At 35.7% G+C, this 12,021-nt stretch overlaps 4 protein-coding genes across 6 annotated transcripts in view; 2 read left to right on the forward strand and 2 right to left on the reverse strand.

Moving 5' to 3' along the window:
* The window catches only part of LOC111484155, a 4,535-nt gene extending 768 nt beyond the window's left edge, over positions 1 to 3,767 (reverse strand). Inside the window, exons 1-5 of one of the 2 annotated variants that reach the window (XM_023130758.1) lie at positions 3,421 to 3,767; positions 1,632 to 1,701; positions 823 to 1,010; positions 674 to 743; positions 46 to 239 (exon numbers count right to left, since the gene is read on the reverse strand). In XM_023130758.1, coding sequence (XP_022986526.1) covers positions 85 to 239; positions 674 to 743; positions 823 to 1,010; positions 1,632 to 1,701; positions 3,421 to 3,519 — 582 coding nt within the window. In that variant the 5' untranslated portion in view covers positions 3,520 to 3,767 and the 3' untranslated portion in view covers positions 46 to 84. Of the gene's footprint in view, positions 1 to 42; positions 240 to 673; positions 744 to 822; positions 1,011 to 1,631; positions 1,702 to 3,420 lie in introns of both variants that reach the window. The other variant, XM_023130677.1, reaches the window with a different exon arrangement.
* A 2,030-nt stretch (positions 3,768 to 5,797) lies between these two features.
* LOC111484806 (glycine-rich protein DOT1-like) lies at positions 5,798 to 6,664 on the forward strand. The gene is made up of 2 exons (XM_023131449.1): positions 5,798 to 5,973; positions 6,116 to 6,664. Exons 1-2 carry the CDS (start codon positions 5,868 to 5,870, stop codon positions 6,514 to 6,516), a joined length of 507 nt encoding a protein of 168 aa, XP_022987217.1. The 5' UTR covers positions 5,798 to 5,867; the 3' UTR covers positions 6,517 to 6,664.
* A 990-nt stretch (positions 6,665 to 7,654) lies between these two features.
* LOC111485159 lies at positions 7,655 to 10,095 on the forward strand. Its single transcript, XM_023131949.1, has 2 exons — positions 7,655 to 8,069; positions 9,509 to 10,095. The coding sequence occupies exons 1-2, from the start codon at positions 7,973 to 7,975 to the stop codon at positions 9,838 to 9,840; spliced, it is 429 nt and encodes a 142-aa protein (XP_022987717.1). The 5' UTR covers positions 7,655 to 7,972; the 3' UTR covers positions 9,841 to 10,095.
* Positions 10,096 to 10,699: 604 nt separating this feature from the next.
* Positions 10,700 to 11,639, reverse strand: LOC111485320 (ribonuclease H2 subunit A-like). 2 transcript variants are annotated; one of them, XM_023132269.1, is made up of 4 exons: positions 11,420 to 11,639; positions 11,077 to 11,266; positions 10,890 to 10,961; positions 10,700 to 10,779 (listed from the first exon to the last, which is right to left on the reverse strand). In XM_023132269.1, the coding sequence occupies exons 2-4, from the start codon at positions 11,237 to 11,239 to the stop codon at positions 10,757 to 10,759; spliced, it is 258 nt and encodes an 85-aa protein (XP_022988037.1). In that variant the 5' UTR covers positions 11,240 to 11,266; positions 11,420 to 11,639; the 3' UTR covers positions 10,700 to 10,756. The 2 variants fall into 2 exon arrangements, with proteins under 2 accessions (XP_022988037.1, XP_022987954.1); XM_023132186.1 differs by having other exon boundaries at positions 11,077 to 11,639.
* Between the last annotated feature and the right edge of the window lie 382 nt (positions 11,640 to 12,021).

Raw genomic sequence — 12,021 nt, forward strand, 5'->3', positions numbered from 1 at the left:
AAAAAAAAAAAAAAAAAAAAAAAAAAAAAAAAAAAAAAAAAAAAAAAAAAAAAAAAAAAAGGAAAAGAATAATAATTTCGTTGATTAGTCTTTCCAGACAGGAATAATTCCTTGTGCAGCCAAACGTTTCTCAATCCAAAAAACTAAAAGCTTTGCTGTAACTTTCTTCTCATCCACCAGAAATGGCTCAACAGAGCTTCCTCCGTTGCCATATGAGGATAGTGAAAACCCTTTTGGACCTGTTCCAACAAGATTAGACAATGAGTTTTAGATGTTTTTTTTTCTCTTTTTTTTACTCATAAGTTGCAATATTTCTAAACACATTTTATAAATGTTTCAAAATTATCCTTTGAAGTAGAAATCCGTTAAAACTATAGATGGAAATTTAGACCTAGATAGGTGTAGCAATGCTAGCGTGCTAATTTTTATCCAAGCTCACTGCTATGCTGTCCTAAATCTCAATTTTCATCTAGTAATTTAATAGATTTCTACTTGAATGATAGTTTCTGATATGTTCATCCGTAGTAGATATTTTCGGCTTTTCATAAGATTCTGATAATTTGTACTTACTTACATTCACCATTTTTGTATTTGACGAAAGGCAGTGAAAACCAGAAGCTAAAGGGTGATGACAATGATAAAATAGTTACGTTCTCTAAGAAGAATTTAGTACCTGTGAGGCCATTGGGGAAGAAAGCCCAAAATGAGTAGGGAACTCCATTTTTCGAGAATGAACCATCCAACTGCCATTGTCAATCCAGATTCAATGAGCTGAAGCTAAGAGTTTATTAGTGAACGTTAATTGGGATGGAAGAAACTAACTCTGTCATCTTGGAACGATAACTCGATATCAGCAACATCGGCTTGTGCTTCAAGTATCGCTTTGAGTGAAGGTATGACATCTTCCTCCATCATTTGAGGCAGTGGCTTCACTGGCGCTTTTGCTGGCGGTTTGGGCTTTGCTGGAGCTTCCTTCTGAACTGCCTTTATCTCCTTTGGCTCCGCAGAAACTGATAGAAAAGACTTCTACTTTAGCAGATGCCATAAATTGAGTATTAATAAACGCAGCAGAAAGAAACAAATAAACCCGAGCATGACCCTTTTCATGTGGAACAGAAGAAAGGTAACCTAAGAAGCATAGACATTTTAGTTTGGCTAGCGTGTCCGTATCCAACATATGTCAGACATTTGGACACTCCAACACTTGTTCGACACATGTTGTATACTTGTTAGCAATAGACAAGTTCAATACCGGTCCAATATTTGTTAGACACGTATTAAACACTTGTTAATTATAATGAAAATACACCTAATAAAAGAGGACAAAAACAATAAGTTTTGAGCGTGAAATACATTCAACTCATTTTTTTAGCATACAAATGAAAAAAACTTATTGACATTAAATTTACTTTTCGTATAAAAATGATGTATATTAATAAACACGTTTTTATTTACTTTTTGTATAAAAATGATGTATATTAATAAACACGTTTTTCTCCATATCCATGTTCTAGATTTTTTTAAAATGACGTGCCATTGTGTCGGTGTCATGTCTATCAGTATCTATGCCTCTCAGGGGCACTCTGTCAATCTTTCAGTGGTGTACTATGAAAGACTTGCCAGCAACTAACCTGTTGGGGTAGATGATTCCTGCAAGGTAGAGCAGCATATGACTCTGCGTTCAGCTAGAAGCTTATGTACCTGCACAAGTCAACTTAAGTTATATCCACTCTTACCGGTAAACTAAATTTATGAAATGAAGAGCAGGATGCTATCTGTAAAGATGAATAAAGATGACAGATCCCAACTATAACCATAAAAGCTAGGTGATACTATCACTCCACTGCTCCAGTAGATTTTTGTATACTAAAAAGTACTGGCTTGAACTCATGCGTTCTTTCTGGTATGGCAGGCATGCAACAAGATCATGGATGTAGGAAAAACTTGTGTCTAGAAACAACAAAAAAAGAGATACTCGAGGCAGAAACTATGGCTCAACCATTCTGTTGTTCTTTGCCACTACCTACCTACCACATCACGGACTCGAGCAAGGTGGTTTGGAACTTAGGCATAAGTGTCTCATATTTTAAGTCTGAATCTGTGAGATCCCACATCGGTTGGAGAGGGGAACAAAACACTCTTTATAAGGGTGTGGAAACTTCTCCCTAGTAGATGCATTTTAAAACCTTGAAAGAAAGCCTAAAAGGGAAAACCCAAAGAGGGCAATATCTGTTAGCGGTGGGCTTGGGCTGTTACAAATGGTATCAGAGCCAGACACTGAGCGGTGTACCAGCAAGGACGCTGGGCCTCCAAAGGGGGTGGATTATGAGATCCCACATCGGTTGGGGAGGGGAGTAAACGAAACATTCATTATAAGGGCATGGAAACCTCTTCCTAAGAAACGCGTTTTAAATACTTTGAGAGGAAGCCCTTTAGGGAAACCTTAAAAATGACAATATCTGTTAGCTGTGGGCTTAGGCTATTACAGAATCTCTTCTTCTATATTTATAATGTAATATTCTTAATCTATGTACACATGAATGCTACCTATAGCATCATATTACCTTCCAACTTTCCATCTAGTGGAGTGATTTGAAGGTATGGTTACCTTCCTCTTTATCTCATGGGTCCATTTTGAACTCTCATACATTTTTTTCCTCCACTAACTGAATCTTCCCTCCCCAGATCTCTCTCTCTCTTGTTCATGACTCTGCCCCCAGTTGAAACACTGTTAAGAATTCATCAACTTTAATTTTTTGGTTCAATTATGATTAATCATGATGGTATTAGGGTAATAGATCCTATATTTCGAACCCTTACAAAGTCATTTCATCTACCACTAATATTGGTAACTATTTGTTTCACTTCGTGCCAATATCCAAGCCTACATGTAAAAAGAAATAATAAGAACATGAATTAAAAACTAAATTTATTGGAACTTAACCTTTAGTGTTCAATGATGATATAAAAAATTCAAATGCTGAAATAGTTTTTAGGTACAAATAATTTCAAAGTCCTAATAGTATTTTTCTCTTCTGGAGTGGGACCTGGTTTATTTTCGGATTACAATTCCAAATCATGTTGCTAATCAATCGGTGGATACCGTAGTTTTGGAACCAAAACTAACAAACACGTTGATTCTAGGGAGAATTTTAAGCTTCGTTTTCCTCTTTTCCTCTCCTTTTACTCGAGCACTTGACATCTAAGTCAGAAGAATATGACCAAGTAAAATCGACTACGAGTTTCTAAGAACTATGCCATAAAAGAGAGTTCGAAACTTGAAAAAGGTAAAACAGTTAAAACGCAATCAAGTCAGGAATAAATTGTACGTCTATTCATAGCAGAATCAAACCAAGAATAACAGAATAAGAACCAGAAATGAAATCAGAATCGGAATAAGAACAAAACGAGAAAACATACCGTGTGAACCGAGAATACTGGGGAAGGTTTGGAATTCTGAGGAAAGTAAGTAGCAGTTGAAACTCCAATTCCGCCTCCTCCTTTGAGAATCATTGCCATCTAAAACGCTACCGAGGAGAGGGATTAAACTTGCAGAGAAGATCACAGGGCAAGAACTTTGAGTACAGTTTTGAAGAGTTTGATAGTGAAGATTAGAGGTTCATAGCGGTGAGATGAGAATCGTTGGTGTAAGGTAGTTGACAACAACGGCAAAGGGAATGCTTCTCATTCTGCGCTACAAAGTCGAAGCGCGCGGATTTTTGTGATCCACTCGCGCTAATCGGAACAATTTCTGCCACTGCTTTTTTTTTTCTTTCTTTTTTTTTTCTCCTGTCCTTTTTCTATTTTCATTTATATAAAAAACTGATTCAAATTTATAAAATAACTTATTTTTAGTTATGATTTAAAAATCTATTCTAAAAAATATTCTTAAAAGGAAATAAGTTAATATTAATGCCCTAATCATGAGGGATTCGTCTGTGACGCTTTGGGACAGTGTCCCAGATCCCTACAAGTAGAGGACGATCAAATCCGCTACACTCACCCGTAACCCTGATACTGAATCGACTTTAGACTAGCTTTACATTACAAAATACCCCTTGGATAGTTCGAGGGAAGAACCCAGAACCCAATCTACGACCAAATAGCAACTCCTACGTAAGCATACACACTGAGAGCAGAACTCAAAGCGAGAATAGCGCCCCTGACCTACATTACCATTCTTGTAGATCCGGGCGTTGCGGGGTTGTTTTGCAAGATCTCGCTTTCACTTCGTAGAGTGGATCAAAGATGTGTTCAACTTGGTTCGTTGGTTCATTTCATTGTCTTATATTGCCGCTTACCACCACCTTATTAGTCAAAGGATAGCTTGTACGCCTTAAAAGTCTCGCTTACTCCAAAGAACACACATTTCAAACTCTTATCCTCAAGTTTCTTCCTTTTCTCATCATGAACGTGTGCATACGTTATGCACCCAAAGATTCTAAAGTGGTCTACCGCAGGCTTCCTTCGGCTCCATGCTTTTTGTGGAGTCATATCTCTAACAGAGAAAGTAGGGCTTTCGGTTGAGAATGTGCACTGACCACAAATCGTTTCTGGCCATAATTTCTTCGAAACTTCTCTTTATTTACCAAACTTTGAACCATGTTAAGAATGATTCTGTTCTTCCTTTTGGCCACACCACTTTGTTGTGGTGCATATGTTATGTGGTGCATATGTTACTGTCAACTTACATAATTAGAGATTCTATTAATATAATTTTAAAGTAAACAAAAATCTTAAAATATATTAATAAAATATTATATTAATATAATTTTAAAACTCAAAATTTGTAATATGAAGATCATATTGCACAATTGAGATATCTTGATTCATATCAAATATGATGGTCTAATCTACTCTAATACTTAGGTCGTTGCTTAGATGATAGTCGTACATTATGGTGCATCATATGAGATCCCTCGTATTGATACCACTTATGCCTCATTGTGTCCTTGTTCAAGGCCGTATACGGTGGCATAAGAAATTAGAGAGGATAGAGAGACGTGTCTTGACTTTGTTACTGCCAAACTCGATAAGTCGTTTTGCTCATCAAAGCTCGAATCTACGTAGCTTCTCATAGAGCCTTACGAGGGGAACTATTATTTTTTTGTCCACGTGGCACACCGAGAGGACACTATGTGGTAGTGGGTCATGAGTGTTGTGAGATCTCACGTCTGTTGGAGAGGAAAATAAAACATTATTTACAAGAGCGTGAAAATCTCTTCCTAACAGATGCATTTTAAAACCGTGAGACTGATGACAATATGTAATGGGCCATAGCGGACAATATATATTAGTGGTGGATTTGGGTTGTTACAAATAGTATTAGAAACAGTCATGGGGCAGTGTGTTAACAAGGACACTGGCTCTCAAGAGGGGTGAATTATGAGATCCTACATTGGTTGAAGAGAAAAACGAACAGTCACCGAGTAGAGTGTCAGCGAAAATGCTAACTCCAAGGGGATGGATTGTGAGATCACACGTCGGTTAGAGAGGATGTGTAAAAGAAAAGAGAGAACCTATATATCTTATTGATGCGATTGACCGACTCATTCATAGGCACAAGAAAACAAATCGTTCCAGTTGACTAAGGAAAAGTCGTATATTAAAAAATTGAAGTCAATGAAGAAAAGCTGAAAGTCAAAGGCTTTACGAGCTGGAATGGCACAGGAAATGGTAATCTTGTTGTTCCAAAGACTCCAAGAGCCAACAGAAATAAAGCACATTAAATAAGACCAAGAATGCTTCTTCTTCTTCTTCTTCTTCTTCTTCTTCTTCTTCTACTTCAACTCCTTTATTTATTTATTATGCTCTGCGTTATTAATTAGTTCCATTAACACACATTCAACAATAGAGAGGGAAAGAAAATGGAAAGAAGAAGAAGAAGAAGAAGAAGAGAGATGGCGTTGATTTTGATGCTGCTTTGGTCGTCTATGGTGGCTTCTTTTGCTTTCAAACAACTTTTCACAACAGGTTATTTTCCTCGTACACAACTGTTGTATGTTTTTTTAGTATAAAAATTGAAAGGATGAGGGATCGAACCTCGGATCTCAAAAGAGTAATGTTCATGTCAATTTTTGTTGACAAATTTATATAATTTATTTACTTACTGTAGATATTGCTGAATTTCAAGAAAGTGAGCATAGGGAAAAGTATGGTAAAAATGGCGTTGTAATCCCAATGCACATAGTTATTGGACTTGGTGGCGGAGGAGGATCCGGTGGAGGAGGTCGTGGTGGCAGTGGAGGAGGATCCTCAGGAGGAGGACGTGGTGGCGGAGGAGGATCCCCAGGACGAGGTCGTGGTGGTGGTGGGGGAGGATCCGCAGGAGGAGGTAGTGGCGGCGGGGGAGGATCCACCGGAGGAGGTAGTGGTGGCGGGGGAGGATCGGAAGGAGGAGGTCGTGGTGGGAGAGGAGGAGCTCACTCTGGCACAGGAAATTGGCATCAGAACTCCATGAGGTTCATAGTAGCTGGAGTTTCGTCATCAGTTGCATATTTATTTAGACATATTTGAATTTGATTATGAAGACATATATACTCAAAATCATGAATAATTTGTTTGATAAAAGAAGCAAAATGGAGGCAATGGGACGGTGTCTAATTTGTTTGATTGATGTATTATGTATGTAATTTTGTGTTCATATTAACTCATTCTTTGGTTTTGGCTGGTGTTTTGCGATTCTACCCCTTTGTTCGACTCTAATTTTATTAAATACATGTTTGAATTTAAGTTTGGTGAGTACACGTCGGGGGTAAACAAATTAAACTAGGTTGAATTGGAAAAATCTTTTCGTTAGTGATATGAGTAATTTGAATAAAGCTCACAACCTAACTCAACTTGGATCGAGGTGGGTTGAATCCGATCGGTTGAATTAGTGACCCGAACAATTTAAATAGAGTTCACAAATTAGATTGGGTTGAATTGGGTTGGGTTGTTAGATTATTTTTTTTTCCTTCTAATTATTGAAAAAAATCATATTTATGTACCATACACATTACATTTTGATAATTATAATAAACATTGATTAAAAATATTAAATATTTGTAATCTTCGTGATAAACTTAAAGTAGGGTAGGGTTGACTTCAACTTTGTTACTCTATTATTAGTCCAACAAAAATAATGTTACTTTTCGACATGAATTTGAGTTAAAAAATTCAACCCAGCCCAAATTGAAATAATAAATAACTAAATAAATTCACCCAACTCAACTTTTATAATTTTGGTTGAATAGTCCAAATTAATCGAGTTCTTGGATCATATCAAATGAAATCAACCACAATTGTGTATTACTAACGGTTAAAATATTATAAATAATAATTACAAAGCTACTAACTTCCTCACAAATTAACCAAAATAGTTTAAGTAATTAATTTTAATTAATTAAGAATAGTTGAGCATAACAAGTTTCACCCAAATTTCATATATTGAGAACAGCAAACAAAACAACATCTGGAAGTAGTTTAGAGACATCAACCAATAAGACATCAAAATCAGACAAGATCAAATCAAATCAGATCTAAGATCGCCAGCCAACTAGAAACCAAAACCAAAATCAAAATCAAAATCAAACTCGAGATCGAGATCGAGATCGCGATCCAGACACCAACTGAGAAAAGGTTTCAGAATCATGGAAGAAGAACAGAAACCAAAGTTATCCTATTCAGTTTTGATTGTTATCACTCACAATCAAACAACAGTTAAACCAGAAGAGTAGAAACCGTGTCCTGAAGGGGCCTTCTTTCAGCAATAGTTTCAAAAAAAGATTCGAGTTCGTGTTTCTTTTTAAAAGGATGTCTTATTCTAACCACTCTTGTTCCGTGTCCGTGTTCGTGTCCTTAAAAGAGATAAGATAGCTTTAGTGGATCAAAAGAAGACTTCCCTGCCATTTTGTATAGGTATATCACACCATTCCTAACAGCCATATACAGAAGGATCTAGATAACACAAAACCCACCTGTTTCTATTACTATGGGAAGAAGAAGGGAGCTAAGCTTGATGTTCTTGCTGTTTTGTTCTACCATACCAGCCATTTCATCTGCTCGCCAACAACAAATCCTCCCAACAGGTAACTATCCTTTCCAATCTCTCAACTAAGATTCAATTCACACAATTCTTCACAATTCTTCACGATTCTTCTCTTTATGTTAATATCCTTTCCAATCTTTCGATCAAAATTCATTTTTTAGTGTATCGTTCTAAATACTATTCAATGAGTTCATCACAATATGGCTGTCGTAATAACCGTCAAGAAGTAATACTTATCAGACACATTGTGACAACCTAAACTAAAAGGATCATAAGTTTGCCTTTATTCTCTTTTCTTTAGAGGTGTAAAGGAAGCTATCAGAACAACTATGAGAGGAAAAGGTAAATGTAGAATACTAAGATAGTTAAAGGTTAACTCATTCCTAAAGTTAAACTTAGTTGAGTTTAAGTTAGGATAACTTAAAATTATATCCATGTTTTTAACACTAATCAACAACAAAGTGTAAAGTATATACGACAAAGTTGAATAATGAGACCGACAATAAAATAAAGTGTGCATTCCATAAAATGTGTGTATAAACGACAAATTTGCACAATTGCAGATGTGTTGAGAATAGTAATGTGGAAAAGGAAAGAATAAAAGGTAAATAGAAGAATATAGACGAGTGAGGAGTGCAAGTTATTATGTCTTTTATAATGTCAAATGAAAATAAATATATAAATAAAATAAAGTTTAAATGGAGGGCCATAACAATGTATGACTTTTCCACTAACTTCAACTTTTGGGAGTTAATATTTCAAATCAAATCAAAGGCTAGATGCTGCTAGTGACTAAAGTGATCAAATAATCAACTAGTCCAACTAGTAAGATATTCATAATTTCTAATTTATTATTTTAATTAAATGGTAATATTTAATAGAAACAAAGGGATCAAATGATTAAGGTTTCATTTATATTATGATATATATGATGCTTATATATATTTATATATGTGTTTGGTTGCAAAAATTTAAAGTTTTTTAAAGTTCAAGAACTTGTGAAATAAGCTCTTCCCCATTCCTACTTTTAATTAGGGATTATATCGAGAGCTATAGAGTCTATTTAAAAAAAAAAATGTCCCAAAATTCATTTCACTAATGATGATTTTTACCTTCAAAATGTTTATTTTATGTGAAATATCAGATAATTAAGCTTAAAATTACCACTAAATTCATTTCACGAAAGTCGCCTTTTTAAATATTTAAAATAGTTTAAAATTAAAATGGGATTTAAATCAAATCCAAGATTAGAAACTTAAAAGAGGGAATTTTTGGTGCCTCACAAGTGCATGCCATGAATAGAATATTCCTACACACTTCCCACGAAGAAATAAAGGGTCACCAAAAGAAACTTACCACTAAATTCCTACCGTCAGTGTATTCTGTTGGGTGCGCTTCTTTTTCCAGTGACATTTTTTAAGCTTTAAAAATGAAATTCATTATACCCCCATTCCTAAGCCAGTTTCTATATGTATGCAGAGCCAAATTACCACCAGAAAACTAATGCAGAAAAACATGGCCAGGATGGTGTCACTAACCGGATTAGCAGCATATACAGTGCAAGGGCAATCACCGTTTCTCAAGGGATTGGTCATGGAAGTGCCGCCGGTGGCGGAGAAAATGGTGGTGGCGGTAGACCTCAAGCAGGAGGCGGAGGTGCGGCCGTAATCCCTGTTTATGCCGCTGGTTCGGCACAAGCACATCATCGCCAAGGTCGACCGCGCAATGCAGGAAATCACTATGAAAACAACATGGGGCTTCTGGTAGCTTCAGTTTTGGCCGCCATTGCTCATCTCCATTTAGTTTTCTGATATCAAGGCTGCTTCCGTACAAGAACATTGTTAATCTGTTGATTGAGGTGTGTGCTTCATCTTTCTTGTTGGATCTTTCTTTCCTGTTAAGGTCAAGAAAAGTGCATAATAATTGGCTTGCAAATGATTGTATATACAGAGTCAGAACCTCATAAACTCTTTTTTTGTTTGGTAGCTGTTGTCTTGTACAGAGACAGTAGCCTCTTAATTGCGTCAATTACATGATTTTCTGACTGGAAATGCAACCAAAATTCTACATTTGCTAGATATTGAAAGTGGATAGCCAAAAGAGATTCTGTCATGATCATTTTGGTTTATCCTACTTCAATTGATTAAGTGATGAAGACAAAAGCTACAGAAACAAAGAGTTTGAAAGAGAATTTTGATATGATGCATTAAATTAGTATCTTAATTCGTGGACATGACAGGAGAAAAACTATAGCGCTTCAAGCTATAGTCACCCTTCGATGTACATATATTAACAAGAACAGAGAGGCTGGGGGCAGTATTATGTATCCTAGCATGTAAGCCTATACTTTTGGTGGTTTAATATGTGTAACAATGAATTCCTAAAATATTATTTCCTCTCTATTTTGTGTAATAATTGAACACATGCACGAGGGAATGAGTGTTAAGAATGTATTTAAGAAATTTAAACTTCCCCTAACGTGTAAAAGCTTAAACTCGGGGTGATCTAATACCAATATTCTTCAAGAGAGAAGATTCGGCCTAAGATCCATCTTCTACATAGTCAAAATTCTTAAAGTATGGATGTGTATGTAGGCAAAATGAAAGAATTTCTGAACTACCGACTTATTTAGCGTTTTGGATGTGAGAGCTCGCGTGGATCTTTGACATCAGCAGCCCATCCAATTGATTCGTTAGCCTTCAAATTTTCAAACAATTCCTCTGTCTTCTATTCTTTCAATGTTTTTGAGTCTGCAATCAAAACATCAAAAGTTCAAAAAAGAAACGAATCGGACAATGATGAGATATGAGAAACGATTAGAAAGGAATCAGACGGGGCATATGTCGCGGACGAGATGAACCTGCTAAATTCAAAGACGGAAGTGCTTTGACATAGGAACAACTGCAGTCCGAGTATCCATACGCTACTGGTCCTGAGAACGAATGCGGTAAATTATCAAAAACAAAGAAATTCTCAAGGTCTTGTGCCTCAATACGATGATCGATACGAAATAAGAGATGCGAAAATTTGAATAAGAAATGCAAAACCTAAAACAAGAACTCGACCGGCTTCATCGACAGTCATCCATTTTACAAGGCCTCGAAGCTCATTTGGGGATTGGCTCCAGAGAAACATTGCCGGTTCCTCTCTCGGTTCTTCGGCGTTTCCTTTCGAATAGAAACGCCCGCAGTACAAGCGTCCATAAATCATCGGCTCCGAGATCGAACCGATTGCATACTGAAAAAGAAATAGATCCTTCAAATTCATATGAAAAAACTCGACAATCGGAAGGAAATCAGATGAAGTTCTCAAATTCATGTTCCGAAAAACAAAACATGATGATCATAACGAAATGAGAGACACGAAAATTCGAATAAGAAAATGCAAAACCTAAAACAAGGCCTCGACGTGCTCCATTGGTGCTGATCCACTGCACAAGGCCTTGAAGCGCATTTGAGGCATGGTTGTTGAGAAGACATTACTGATTTTTGTTCATCAAGCCAGTCAACCAAATCTCGCTTCCTCACTCTTCTTCGGTGTTTCGATGGCGTTTCCTTAGATCGTTGCTTCCCGCCATTGAAGCTATCAGCGGACTTCGTTTTTGTTCGCGGCAGATTAGTTTAAGATTTCTTGCAAGTAATTTATAAGTAATTAATAGGAGTATTTAGACATGTTTTAATCATATATATATAACTAATTTATTATATTTAAATATTTCAAATCAAAATCAGAATTAAATTTAATGTCATATATTTTATAAAAATAAAATAAAAACAATATGAATTAACTTGTTTTAAACTAATGTCATCTGAATTCATAAAATAAAATTTAACAAATTGTTAAAAACTCTCAAATTTAATTCTATTAAGTTAATATATAAATTATCATTCATAATTATATATACATATATTTATTTTAATTTTGCAATAGTCTTTTTAATAATTTATTCCTCAAATCTTAAAAATAAAATATAATTAATTTTACAAATAAAT

This window comes from Cucurbita maxima, unplaced genomic scaffold, assembly GCF_002738345.1.
Source record: "Cucurbita maxima cultivar Rimu unplaced genomic scaffold, Cmax_1.0 Cma_Scf00001, whole genome shotgun sequence".
In the NCBI taxonomy this organism is placed as follows: Eukaryota; Viridiplantae; Streptophyta; class Magnoliopsida; order Cucurbitales; family Cucurbitaceae; genus Cucurbita; species Cucurbita maxima.

What these genes read in the sequence shown, in the direction of transcription:
- LOC111484806 (XM_023131449.1), top strand. Translation starts at nt 5,868, where the DNA reads ATGGAAAGAAGAAGAAGAAGAAGAAGAAGAGAGATGGCGTTGATTTTG. An exon ending in CAAACAACTTTTCACAACAG is followed by an intron (nt 5,974 to 6,115) that starts GTTATTTTCCTC and finishes TACTTACTGTAG; the next exon opens with ATATTGCTGAATTTCAAGAA.
- LOC111485159 (XM_023131949.1), top strand. Translation starts at nt 7,973, where the DNA reads ATGGGAAGAAGAAGGGAGCTAAGCTTGATGTTCTTGCTGTTTTGTTCT. An exon ending in ACAACAAATCCTCCCAACAG is followed by an intron (nt 8,070 to 9,508) that starts GTAACTATCCTT and finishes ATATGTATGCAG; the next exon opens with AGCCAAATTACCACCAGAAA.
- LOC111485320 (XM_023132186.1), bottom strand. Translation starts at nt 11,347, where the DNA reads ATGAATTTGAGAACTTCATCTGATTTCCTTCCGATTGTCGAGTTTTTT. An exon ending in CGGTCGAGTTCTTGTTTTAG is followed by an intron (nt 10,962 to 11,076) that starts GTTTTGCATTTC and finishes ATTCGTTCTCAG; the next exon opens with GACCAGTAGCGTATGGATAC. An exon ending in TCCGTCTTTGAATTTAGCAG is followed by an intron (nt 10,780 to 10,889) that starts GTTCATCTCGTC and finishes TTTTGATTGCAG; the next exon opens with ACTCAAAAACATTGAAAGAA.